The following is a 12,298-nucleotide window of genomic DNA, read 5'->3' on the forward strand; positions in this document are numbered from 1 at the left end:
TCACTGGAACAGCAAAAAGGACAGATTGTCTTTTAATTACAGCAGAGCAACAACCTTTTACTCTACAGCAAAATCACCGAACCTTAAAGTACTAACGTTGCTTGTTTTTAGTTTTTTTTAAATAGTATGCTGTTTACTTTGAATTGAAATGAGAAGCAAGGAACATGAGGCATTAACAAATGAAATCACATAAAGTGGCCATTATAAGAATGTCATGCTCCACGCATATGTAGCAGTAGAATTCTCTCCTGAACTCATACCCATAAGACAAGATGTAAACCCTCTTAACCAGTCTGTTGGAATTATTCTTTATACTCTATACTTTATATTACAATTTATACTCCAGGGTTGGAGAATTCTGCTAGTGTGGCCACTACTACTGACAGGGTCGTATTGATTTACAACAAATACATTTGTCAATGAAGTTGGGGCTAAACACTGCTTTAACCACATGAACCTGCCTATTCTGGGGCGAACATTCGGCAAAAATAGCAGATCTACAAGTGCACAACGCATCATAACCCGATGCTGTGAGCTTGTAGATCAGCTATTTTCAGCAAAGAGATTTTTTTGTAGAGGGAAATAGTAGTGTACCTAGTATAGAGCCCTGGGGGACCCCGGTCAACTAATTGTACAAGGTTTAAGTGGTTAAAGTGGGAGGTGAGCACAAATAATGAAAACAAAATGAAACAAAATATTATTGTAATTTGGGAAACTGGAGCGAGTTAAGGAGAAACATATTGCTGTCTGGCAGAAACCTTCTATCTCCACATTTCAAATGTGTATGTTCTTTATTTCTTTTATTTAATGCCCTACTTCGTCATACAAGAGTGTTGCAAGACTAAATAATAACTACATATTGGAACACAGGTTTTTTTTTTCCTGAAAAGTATAACAGCTTTAGACATATAAGGTTTCCGCCCGACAGCAACGATATCCTTTCCCCTGAACATTTCTCCATTGTAAATTATATTGTGGTACTGTCTGTGTTCTTTTACCAGATTTGGTGCCGTTTCTTTTTTCTTCAATGCTACATTAGTTGCAGAGCAACTCAATCATTAATAAATTCAAACAGAGACAACAATCATACAACTTGTAGAAACAAAATTGAATGACAGACAGCATGTGTGCTCGGTGAGTGTAAAATTCACACAGATGAATCAATGCAAAATGTCATTGGTCACGTAGAGTGTACAGTGTACAGATATAGTGACCTCTGTTATTATGCATAGAATGCCTCCCTTGAGAGAAATTACAAAATCAAAAGAAATCCCCAAAGCATGTAAGAACTAAGTTAATGTGACCTGAAACATATAAAGTACAGAAGAGCAAATATTTCAAAACAGCTGTACAAATGTCAACGGGTTAGTTTACTCATGTAGCTACTATGAACAGAGAAAAATAGGCTGGACCACCATTCTCATCAGTTTGACACTTTGGGCTCAATTCTGAGTGAGGCTTCATACATGCTTTCTTCATCCAGAACAGAGCTCTTATCCAGCAGGTATTGTGCTGCCTGAAAAGGAACAATTTAAGCATGTTCTTAGAGCAGCTTTACCAACCTGGCGCCATTATTTTGGGCATGTCATTATAGGCAAACATTTCAATTTAAAAGAACTTCAAAAATACACACAACACAACACATAACAATGCAATGTGTTGTGAGCTTGAAGATCGTCTATTTTTGCAATTTTTTTATAAAGTCATTTATTTATTTACTGTACATTTTTGACAACAGGACCAAACTGATTAAAGGACCATACAGGTGGTCTGACATGTTTAGCCCAAAGACTATCACTCATGGTTTGTTTGATTTTCAAGGAAGCCACTGGGTTCCATTGATTCCTGTACAGTATGAAAACATAAAAATAGCAAAGACTTGAAACTTGCGTGAAATAGGTAATCCAACACACTAAATATCATTGGGTTGTTTTTGTTCTTGTTGTTTTTTATTTAGTTGTTTTTGTTTATTGGCAAAATTGCATTTGAATGCATTTTACATTGTGCTTTTGATTTTCTAGACAAAAAAATAAAAAAGATTGATTTACAAACCAAATGTAAAGGTCCATGACTCACAATGATGATGACGCACAATGATGTTTAGCTAACATTGAGTCAATTATTCAGGTTAGTTTTATTAGTTTGGAGATGTGGTTTGGTATGCTATATGGCTGAAGCAGTGAATAGACAATGGCATGTGTTGACTCTGTTATGGTCCTTTAATCTGCTTAGTTTTACAGGACAAATTTAGCATGGCAACAAATGTTGGAATACTGAAGTACCTTTGGCTGATGATCGATCTTGTATGCTGTCTGCTGAAACTGCCGGATTTCTCTGATGATATGGGAAATCTGAAAAGAAGGAGAACTAGTCATTCCAGCAGAGAATCACAGCACTCAATCTCCTCCTCTCTCAGGATGACACACTCAGCAAAGCACTATAGCATCATACGGTACCATTCTCATCTTGGAGAAGTTGACCAAGCTATCTTCTGTGTAGTTTGGTGTCCCTTCCTCAATGAAAGCCAGATCGGTGAGGTACATGCCCAGGTATGGCACGCAGGGAGGATCACAACTAGTGGGAGAAATGTAAACATCATCCAATTATGCTCCTTATTTGTTTTATTGGTCCACTGCAAAAGAATATACTTATGCGAAACAACTCACTTCTTCAAAGCCTCCCTCAGGTTTTTAAACCTTCCCTCTGAGGAGACCAGCTTCTGCAGCTTGTCGATCACTGACTTTGTCTAGAGGATGAGTTGGAAAGGGCATCAGCCACAAACACATACACACACAAAAGCACAAATGCACAGATAACAGAATAATAGTAATAGTGATAGCACTATGAATAACACATGAAACAAAATGGAGCTATAGGGCACCTGCTTGGATACTTTGAGCCAGGTCTTCTTGAGGCGGAAGACAGAACTACGGTTGAGAGAGGAAGTGATCTCCAACACGGCGTTGTAGTTGTGCAGACAACGGCAGATGTCAGCCACGGCCACCCACTTTTCTATGACGGCCACCCGAGTGACCACATCGTCACAGCGCAGGATCTCAGTGGCGATAAGGTTGCTTATCTGTCAGACAAAAGTGTGACGGCTTACACTGACAGTTTGTATTGATTTGATCTTTATAGAACGTGGAAGGAAAGATTGCGATGGCATACATACGTCGTTGAAGTGTTTTGTCGTTTTCATGATGTACGGTGTCTTTTCATTTTTGTCATTCTTCATCCAGCCTTGTCCAAAGAATTCTCTGCCAAGACATTGACAGACAAAGAGTGAGCGGTGAACGTGTGTTATTTCTGATCACAAAACAGACAATTGTAGCATTGTGTCATGTCACTCACTCGTATGGGATGACCTTGAAGACCAGGTGGTCCAGAAGGGTGAGCTGCTCTGCTACCTCCAGGGCGGAGTGGCTCTCAAAGGGCTCAGTCTTTCCTATCTCCGCCTGCAAGAGACCAAAAAGACACTCAGAAAAAGACATGTCTTTTACACTCTGGTGGAGCGATCCAGTGGTTCTCAAAAACTTTAATGTCAAGGACGCCCAAATTGATATGTATTTGGCCACATTTTTGTGAGCTTGTAGATCAGCTATTTTAATAGACAAAAAATAAAATGGAGCCTAAGTGTTTAAATAGTTCCTCATTTTGCTGGGTACCCCCTGGAATCCCCTCAAGGTCCCCTGGTGGTCCCCGGACCCCACTTTAGGAAATCATTTGACTTTACTCACCATTGCCAACTGTATCACCTCTTCAAGGCTAAGCTGGTTGTCACCATGATCTTCCTGGGTGAGAGTCCTAGCAGATAGCAAAACAAATACTCAACAACAGAAGTATTCTATAATATACTAATTGTACCTGCTCAGATGCCAGCTAGAGCCCTCTTAACTAGTATATTTATCTATCTTAGAGTCATATTTCTATTTGTTATTTACTTGGTTGTGAATATACAGTACGGTAGTGTGATTATAGACAGCAACCCACTGAGTCAAGTTCCTTGTATGCGTGAACGTACTCGGCCAATAAAAACAGCCTGATGTTCAGGTGTTTGTGTGTAGGCTCCAAATGCAGTCCCATTACTAAAGTATTATGTTCCAGTACCTGATGATATTGGCTGCTGCCTTTCTCTCCTGGGTCAGCAACTCTGGGTCATGCATCACTTCCTCCAAGAAGGCAATAACTTTGGACTTCAGCTCATTGTTACTATCAAAGTCCTGCACAGAGCACACAAGCAGTTGGTTCACAACATAGTGGTGAAGGTTGTAGTCCCAAAACCCCAAAACATTATATATTATATTATATCATATTATGATAATATGTTCTATTTGCACTTCCTGGTTCTATGGGTTTTTTGAGTGTTTTTTTTGGTTAAATGCCTGAAATATGGTATGTGGCTATAACATTTTGTATGTGTACATAAAATACGACATAAAAATTGCTTAAAATCATAAAAAAGGTGTTTGTCTGATACTAACCGTATACATTTTGTAATTATCATGAGCTTATTTTCGTGAATAATCAAAGATCCCATTTATTTTTGTCAAGAGAACCAAGGTACGTATTTAATAAGGAAGGTACGTTCTACGCCAGGCACGCGCCATGTCCTAGTGACATGAGCGTGACGAGTCGACGGCGTGGCCCGCCGGCCTGCTGGCCAGTCCTCCCATAAGCTAATTTTAATTAAGCCAATTCTAATATAATCTGATGCAGTGTAATGGTAAGTATTACCGGAGAGTGCTTGGACACCCAGTGCCTAAGAACATTTAGAACTCTGTTGGTCGCTGCTCTTCTGATGATAAACTCTTTGTCTCCATTTCTCTGGTCTGTTGGGAAACCTGGAGAAAAGGTTTCAGATGAGTTAAAGCACTTAACTGCCACCAGTTCATCAACGGTGTATATTTCTTTGATAATAAGCAATTAAGGCCAAGTCTATCAGTGTTTCTGCAGTGATGTGGTTTTTACAGTCTTGTTTTTTTTAACTAAAGCTAAAGTTTGAGTCCTCATTGGATGTTTTGTTGGTGTACCTGTGCTGGCCAGGGACATGCGCCGATACTTCTCCTTAGTAGGCGTGCCCTCATTGGCTCCTGCTGTAGCTATGGCAAAGGCAGAGGCTGCAGACAGGGAACTGCGGTTGTTGTCCAGCTCTCTACATGAGGACATCACCATGCCATTGTTGTAGGAGAACAGGGAGAATTCTACAGAGAAGCAAAGTTATAGACACAATAATAGAGCTGTTTTGTTGCTATATCGGTGAGATAAAAAAAAAAGTGTAGCTTTGAGCAAATATGTTTATTATTTCTAGAAATAATTATTAGCTAAACGGTGAAGTTTGGGTTCCTTCTAGGTCAGTATAATTCAGTGATGCACAGTATTTTTGTCCTTTCCCATTCCTCCAGTAGGGGGTGGCATAGCATCACAGTACACCCTCCCTATATAATTTTCTTTACAAGAGGCTTTGATATTCAAGATGGTTGTTGCTAAATATAGCCACCAAATATCAGCATAATGGAGGAATCAACAGCTTTGCTGCAGTCTGCCGTGTTTGCCCTGAGAGCACATTATAGACATTATAAGGAACTGAGACGGACAGCTAGGCCTACTATATGAGATATAACTGTTGTTGCCGTTCATACATACAATTCCATGTCCTCTTTAGCTTTCAAATACTATTACATTTGACAGAATCTTAGCCACACTGAAAACAAGCTCAGTGTTGGGGGCGGAAGGGAAATCACGCTGCTGATGTAGTTGCTATGACACAAGTTTCCCTAACACCTACTCATGCCAGGCACTGGCTTTCCCCACATAATCATCCACCAATTTACATTTCATACAGTATGCCTTATGGCAGATACAAGACTTTGTCTTTCATGACAGAGGAATGTGTCTAAGCGGTGCTATGTATTATCTAACAGATGGATATTATCCATCTGTAAGAGTATTTTAAAAACGGATACCACTTTGTTTTCTTAATGCGGATTCTGTTTCATCAGTCAAATGCTTATTGATAAATATTATGACATTGGCCAGAAAATGAAATACAGGTGGCGTGCCAGTGTGGGCTCCAGGTGCTTGTGCACCACACCACTGAGCCATAATGATGCTACTGTGCTGTCTGGAACACAGTGTAGCCTACAGTAGGCCTACCTGAGGAGTTTTTGCACTTGATGTTTTTGGGGGTGGTTGGTGACTTGATGGGAGAGGTTTCTGGGTCTGCATCATCGCTCTGGTTTTGGTCATGGTCACTCTCTTCCCGCACGGAGAGATCTGGGGTGTGGAGGGGGGGACATCTTAGTAAACACACAATAAACAAGCATTCCAGATAGTCAAAGACACAGACCTAGCTTGACAGGACATGCTGTACCCTGTTTGCTTGTTGTGGACACAGAGGGCTCCTCTGCTTTGTCTGACTTGTCCTCGGCCTCATCTGGGATCTTGCTGGTGATGGTGCTAGACACGTAGAGTTTGTTGATGTCCAGGGTGGTCTTGGTGAATGGGGACCCGGACATGGAGGTGGAGTACATGCTTGCATAGCCGTTCGAGGAGGAGCAGCTTAGGGCGGCTAGGTCAAGAGCCTTGCCCCCTGTGATGATGGGAATGTTGAGCGAGAGCTTGCGCCGGCGGTTGGGGGACGACGTCTTGACGATGGCCAGGGGAGGAGGGGAGGAGAACTTTCGGCTGGCCCTGGGAGACTTGGGAGCCTCTCCATATAGAAGTTTGTTGTTCTGACTGCTGGCAAAAAATAGCTCCAGGGACCTGCACAGAGGGAGGATAAACACATTTGGAATTTAGGACACATAAATGAGAATTCTTAGCTATTTCATCTGTGTACTTTGCGAACACATTACAGTATGTTTTTTAACACACTCCTTAGCAAAAAAGAGCTTAGCTAAATATACAACGCTCCCTAAATAATTAACACAAGCCACTTCAGACACGGCAACAACAAGGAGTGCCTTCACAGCCGCATCTTGTCTTTTTCTGAAACAGCGCACAGGCTGCAGTGTTGCAGAAAAACCTCTCCCACTCGCTGCCACCCTCCTGGCGACCTCACGGGTTCCCATAAATAGCACAGTGAGTGATAGTGTGCGCGGCCACTGCTGACACAGGCAGCCAAGTGGAGGCGGTTCACAGTGGGATAAGATGCTGCAGGGTGTGGGCATGTGGAGATCTCCCTGATCTAAGTCTGGGGGCGGGGGGGGGGTCTCTCTCTCTCTCTATCTCTCTCGCCTGTGGAGGGGCTCTGGTCAGCCCCACGACACAAACGCACCATCCATATTTCACTCTACAGACCCTCTGCTGGCTGACAAGGCGGGGGGAGAGAGGGGGGGGGGAGTGGTGAACAGGGGCGTGGTCCTCCTCCTGTATGGAGGGCTGTTGCCACGGAGCAACACAGACCAACACAGCCCTGCTGAGACTGTCTTCTCCTACCACACACACACACACACACACACACACCATGATGTACACACATGCAGCCACTAAGTACACACACTGATTCAACCCCTCTCCAGTTCTTTTCCCCCTTTGGTAGTATTTGATGCTTATGATTGATCCCAACTCCTGAAAGGGATAGTTCACCCGACAAATTACATATCGGCAGAGTATCCGGTAGGAGACTCAAAGTTGACTCTTTTCGTCTCCTACCGGAGCCGCTGCCGGTCATCAAATTATTGGCTTAGGAATGTGACAAAAAAAAAAAATCACACCCAGTGTGAAGTGAGCGGTGATATTTATGAGTTATTAATTTCATCATGCATCTCGGTAGCCAATCACAGCACGTCCTGCGAAGTGACGTGCTTACATTTTTTACATTATTATTAATTTCATCATGCGTCTCGCTAGCCCAATCACAGCGCGTCTGCGAAGTTTGAAGTTAATTTCATCATGTGTCTCGCTAGCCAATCACAGCACGTCCTGCAAAGCTTAGCCTATGGGCGTGTTTTCCACAGCATGGCGTCACAGCGAAAGACAAATTTTCACGACGGAAAGAAAAACTTTCACCACGGATGGTGGTGAAAGTTATTATAAAAAATCTCCATGAATTCAAGTCTTCATGGGGTGAGTAATCAAAGAATTGAACATCTCAAAAACAAAAGAGCTCTGTATTGACTTCAGACGTGGTCCCCATCCCACCCAGAACACTGATATCGGTGGCCAGCCAGTGGAAATCGTACCTGTTTTACAGTGCCTATGCACATTCTGTTATCTCCTTCTCTATCATCTGTTGGTATGGTAACCTTGCCATTAAAGATAAAAATTCTCTTAGAAGTATAGTGAAAACTGCCTCCAAAATTACTGGCATCCAGTTGGAGAGCCTCGATCCCTTCTATAACAGACAGCTGCTCATGAAGGCCAGGTCCATTCGGCAGGATAGTGCCCACCCACTCGAGCCAGAGTAGAGGCTGTTGCCATCTGGCCGTCGACTGGGTGCCCCTGGTGTCAAAAATAACAGATACAAGCACTCCTTTGTCCCTGCCTCAATTTGTGCAATCAACGCTGCCAGTAACAGGTAAAGGATAATGTTACTGATGATGACGATGATGAAACAAGCACTTTATGCCGGCATTTTATTTTTTATCTCTTGCACTAGATGCGCCCAGACTTCTGTTTTTATGCTATGGTGTTTCATGTCTGATGTTGTCCTGTACTGTCTGTATGTTTTAAACCACTACTCTTGCTGTAAACCTAATTGCCCTTCTGGGACACTAATAAAGACCTTGAACCTTGTAATCAATAGGAAAAAAGTAATTTGCCTTCCCTTTAAAGGGAATCCTACAGTGGCTAAAGGTCCCATTTACAGCATGTAGGCCAGCAGTTGATTCATTCACAGATTGAAGGCCCCAAACCTCCATCTACTGTGGTGTTCACTCTCCATTCCGACATCTCACCACTCCCACTAGTGGCTTCCGCGTGCGGTTAGGGTTAGGGTTAGGGTTAGGTATAGGGTTCGTCAACGTCGGAAAGGCGACATGTCGGAAAGGAGAAATGCACCCATCTACTGTACGTAACTCACACATCATGCAAACACAAGCACACACAATAAAACATAACTAGGATTAGGGAAGCATAAAATAATTAGAGAAGCATAACAGTACGTACTGTAGGCCTAAAACTGAAACTGGCCAATTCACAGGGACATTACGATGTCAAAGGGCATTAACATCATTGCTACATAATTGTCACCTGCCTGACTACAGTCATGGACCAACAATCAAAGCAGATATTTATGAAGCATGCGTCCAACTCCGTCTGAGATAACTCACCGTGCGGGGATGGCGCTGATGGGCTTCTTGTAGATGGTGATGAGTTTGTCCAACACGACATCGGCACTGGTGAAGACGCGGTACGAGTGGAGGAAAGTGTTGAGGAAGTCGATGGACAGGAAGCGCAGGTCAGTCAGCCTCTCCAGGAGGCGTTCCACACTGGCATAGCGAATCTGCAGCACCTTGCAGGAGTTCATCATCTTACTGAAGCGGATGTCCACGTCGTCACAGTACAGGCTCGAGTCCGATCTGCGTGTATGACAAGATCGACAAGATCGTTAAAACCACTTAAATTCTATATACTTGTTGTACGTCAAATAGCGGCTACAAGCTCACTATGCGTCATGTTGAGACGCTTTGTGAGCTTGGAGATTGGTTATTTTAGGCAAAATAGTCACCTATTTCTGGCCGGTTTTGGCCGAACGTTCGGCTATTATGACATAACCAGAATCAGGATTCTAGGGTTCATGTTGCTAAGTACGAAAAGAGGGAGAAACACACTCATTTAAAAATTAGGCTTACTTGATCATCTGCGGCACCGTGACTTTAGAGTTATCTTCGAAGGCGTTCATCATCAGTCCATTGCAGCGGATGTTATCCACACACTATAAAAACGATACAGAGACACAGAAACCACTTTAGGGGGTTTTGTTGGAGTGCTGTATTGTATACTCTCACTGCAGAAATCTTAAACACTTAAAACCTGTATACTTGACCGGATTACCATGGCTCTATACTAGGCCCCCTCCTGTTTCACTCAACACAAAATGTATATCTCCGTAGGAAAATAGCTGATCTACAAGCCCTCAACGTGTCACAACGTGTTGCTTGTAGATCAGCTATTTTCACCAAATGTCCCCCCAAGAATAGGGACCCTTGCTTCACATGGCTAAGCCTATAGCCTTGTATCAGAGTGCGGGAGATGGTGATGCATGCTGACATGCCTGGCTGATGTCACTGGTCCATGCTGACTTCTCCTGCCTGGAGGAGGGCACAAGGATCACGGTGAATGATGGGCTGTCTTTGGGCTCCACCACTATCTTGAAATCCAGGTGCTCCATGTCTTGGCCCATCTTGTCTGATTTGGCTAAGAGGCAAACACACACATACAGTTTGAATTTCTACAAATACAAGACATGTACAAATCAAATACCACAATATTGTTTAACAAAATATCTTTTATTTCTCTATCGTGTTGTGACAATATAATTTCTATTTTACGAAAATAGCGGATCTACAAGCTCACCCACGTGTCCCGATGAGATGTCTTGTGCGCTTGTAGGTCAGCTATTTTTACTATTTCTGATCAAGTATAAACAATGGCTTTTTATTATTATTTATTATTAGTTATTAAAACCAGGAAAAGACTTATGCCTCACAATCACAATTTTACAATAACCAAAAACATGATCAATTTATTAATTGGACCAAAGTTTGGGGACACATTATCATAGCATCCCAAAACCCATATCATCAGCAGATCCATTTAATTTTGTCAGTAAAACCTATTTAACCCCTCAGAAAAGTTATAGAATGAAACTTATCACCAAACTGCTCACTCTAATCTTTAAATGCAACTGGTACTTTTATACATATGATGTGGGACTGCCCCACAGTCAAAAGTTCCTGGGAACAGATTAAGTACCTATCTAAAGTATTACAAATACATATTCCCTGTTGACGTTTCTGGCTGGCAGGGAGCACAGCTGCAAAAAAGAAATGTGGCTCTTAGATGGCAAGCTCCACTCTCTCTCTCAAATTATTAAGTGATGTTGTACTAATTGAGCTTTCTGCATCTAGATTAAATGGTGCACTGCTAATAATCAGACAATAGACAGTTGGAGTCACATTCTATATCAAGTTAGGACCTCTACTATATAACTAACTTACATTTGTCTATATTTCCTTTTTTTCATCATTATGCTATTGTTTTAGGCCTATGACTGGGTGGGTTGGGAGGGATTCATTTATTATTATAATGTATTATTTGTTGTTAATTCATTTATTTAGTTTTAATTATATTCTGTTATTATTATTATTATTATTTAATTATGTATTCTTTCCCCACATATGCATGTTTATGTGTTGGATTGGTGTAACTGAGTTGTTTGTCATTTTCTTTTGCCTTTTTGTGCCTTAGCCAGTGGCAGCTAATTGATTTTGAATATCAATCAATGTGTTATTATTTTTCTTTGTGTGTGTCTGTACCTGTTCTTTCTCTCCCACAAAATGAAATACAAATATATTTAAAGGGCAAGACCACTTTGGTAGAGGTTTGGGTTGTGTAGTTATTCAGACAATATAGAGCATCGCCAAACCCAGTACTGTTTTTTTTTTTTAATAAAAATGTCAACTTCCTGTTGATTTTGCCATTTTTAATAAGTAGAAAACCCGGACTGGATCGGCGGATCCGGATCCAGATCTTCAAATAGTAAAATCAACAGGAAGTTGACATTTTTATTTAAAAAAAAAAAGTACTGGGTTTGGTGATGCTCTATATTGTCTGAATCAGCTATGTTTGGGTTCATTTATGTGCTAAAAGAGTGACTTTGAGAGCTGTTTTACCGTACAATGTAAGTCAATGAGGAGCATATTTTGAATTATCAATTTCTAATCAATGGAGCAATTATTTTTGATTTCTTGTCCACCTTTGGAGTTACATCATGGCAAGGTAACTACACAACCCAAACATCTACCAAAGTGGTCTTACCCTTTAAAGAAAAAGAGGATATCTAGTCCAGAGGATATAGTCTCATATCACGATACTGATATAATATTGCCCAACCCTACAAGACATTTATTAGTACAAATAGTACAAATACTCCAGTATGTATGCAAAAATCCATCTGGTATTCTATATTGCCTGCAAATCACTGCAAAATAAAAAAGTGTATTCATTTAATGAAATTATTCTGTACCTGCTACCCAACTATATATTTGATTACATTTTATCCTATCAATCACTTTGCAGCTGTAGGTAATCCTTTTCCCCCTAGTGGTCTGCACATTTTGGAACTCCCTCAGTA

The 12,298-nt window shown here is 41.4% G+C and overlaps 1 protein-coding gene across 2 annotated transcripts in view; it reads right to left on the bottom strand.

Moving 5' to 3' along the window:
- Positions 1–1,405: 1,405 nt before the first annotated feature.
- Positions 1,406–12,298, bottom strand: part of rasgrf1 (Ras protein specific guanine nucleotide releasing factor 1) — a gene marked incomplete at its 5' end in the record, with an annotated part of 33,545 nt that continues 22,652 nt past the window's right edge. The window contains 16 exons of one of the 2 annotated variants that reach the window (XM_084059997.1): positions 1,406–1,516; positions 2,283–2,351; positions 2,457–2,574; positions 2,667–2,746; positions 2,882–3,079; positions 3,173–3,257; positions 3,352–3,445; positions 3,734–3,804; positions 4,108–4,220; positions 4,735–4,841; positions 5,031–5,201; positions 6,154–6,273; positions 6,371–6,762; positions 9,273–9,521; positions 9,795–9,877; positions 10,217–10,350. In XM_084059997.1, coding sequence (XP_083916123.1) covers positions 1,424–1,516; positions 2,283–2,351; positions 2,457–2,574; positions 2,667–2,746; positions 2,882–3,079; positions 3,173–3,257; positions 3,352–3,445; positions 3,734–3,804; positions 4,108–4,220; positions 4,735–4,841; positions 5,031–5,201; positions 6,154–6,273; positions 6,371–6,762; positions 9,273–9,521; positions 9,795–9,877; positions 10,217–10,350 — 2,177 coding nt within the window. In that variant the 3' untranslated portion in view covers positions 1,406–1,423. Of the gene's footprint in view, positions 1,517–2,282; positions 2,352–2,456; positions 2,575–2,666; positions 2,747–2,881; positions 3,080–3,172; positions 3,258–3,351; positions 3,446–3,733; positions 3,805–4,107; positions 4,221–4,734; positions 4,842–5,030; positions 5,202–6,153; positions 6,274–6,370; positions 6,763–9,272; positions 9,522–9,794; positions 9,878–10,216; positions 10,360–12,298 lie in introns of both variants that reach the window. The other variant, XM_084059996.1, reaches the window with a different exon arrangement.

Source organism: Gymnoscopelus microlampas, assembly GCF_963454915.1.
Source record: "Gymnoscopelus microlampas genome assembly, chromosome: 6".
Classification (NCBI taxonomy): domain Eukaryota; kingdom Metazoa; phylum Chordata; class Actinopteri; order Myctophiformes; family Myctophidae; genus Gymnoscopelus; species Gymnoscopelus microlampas.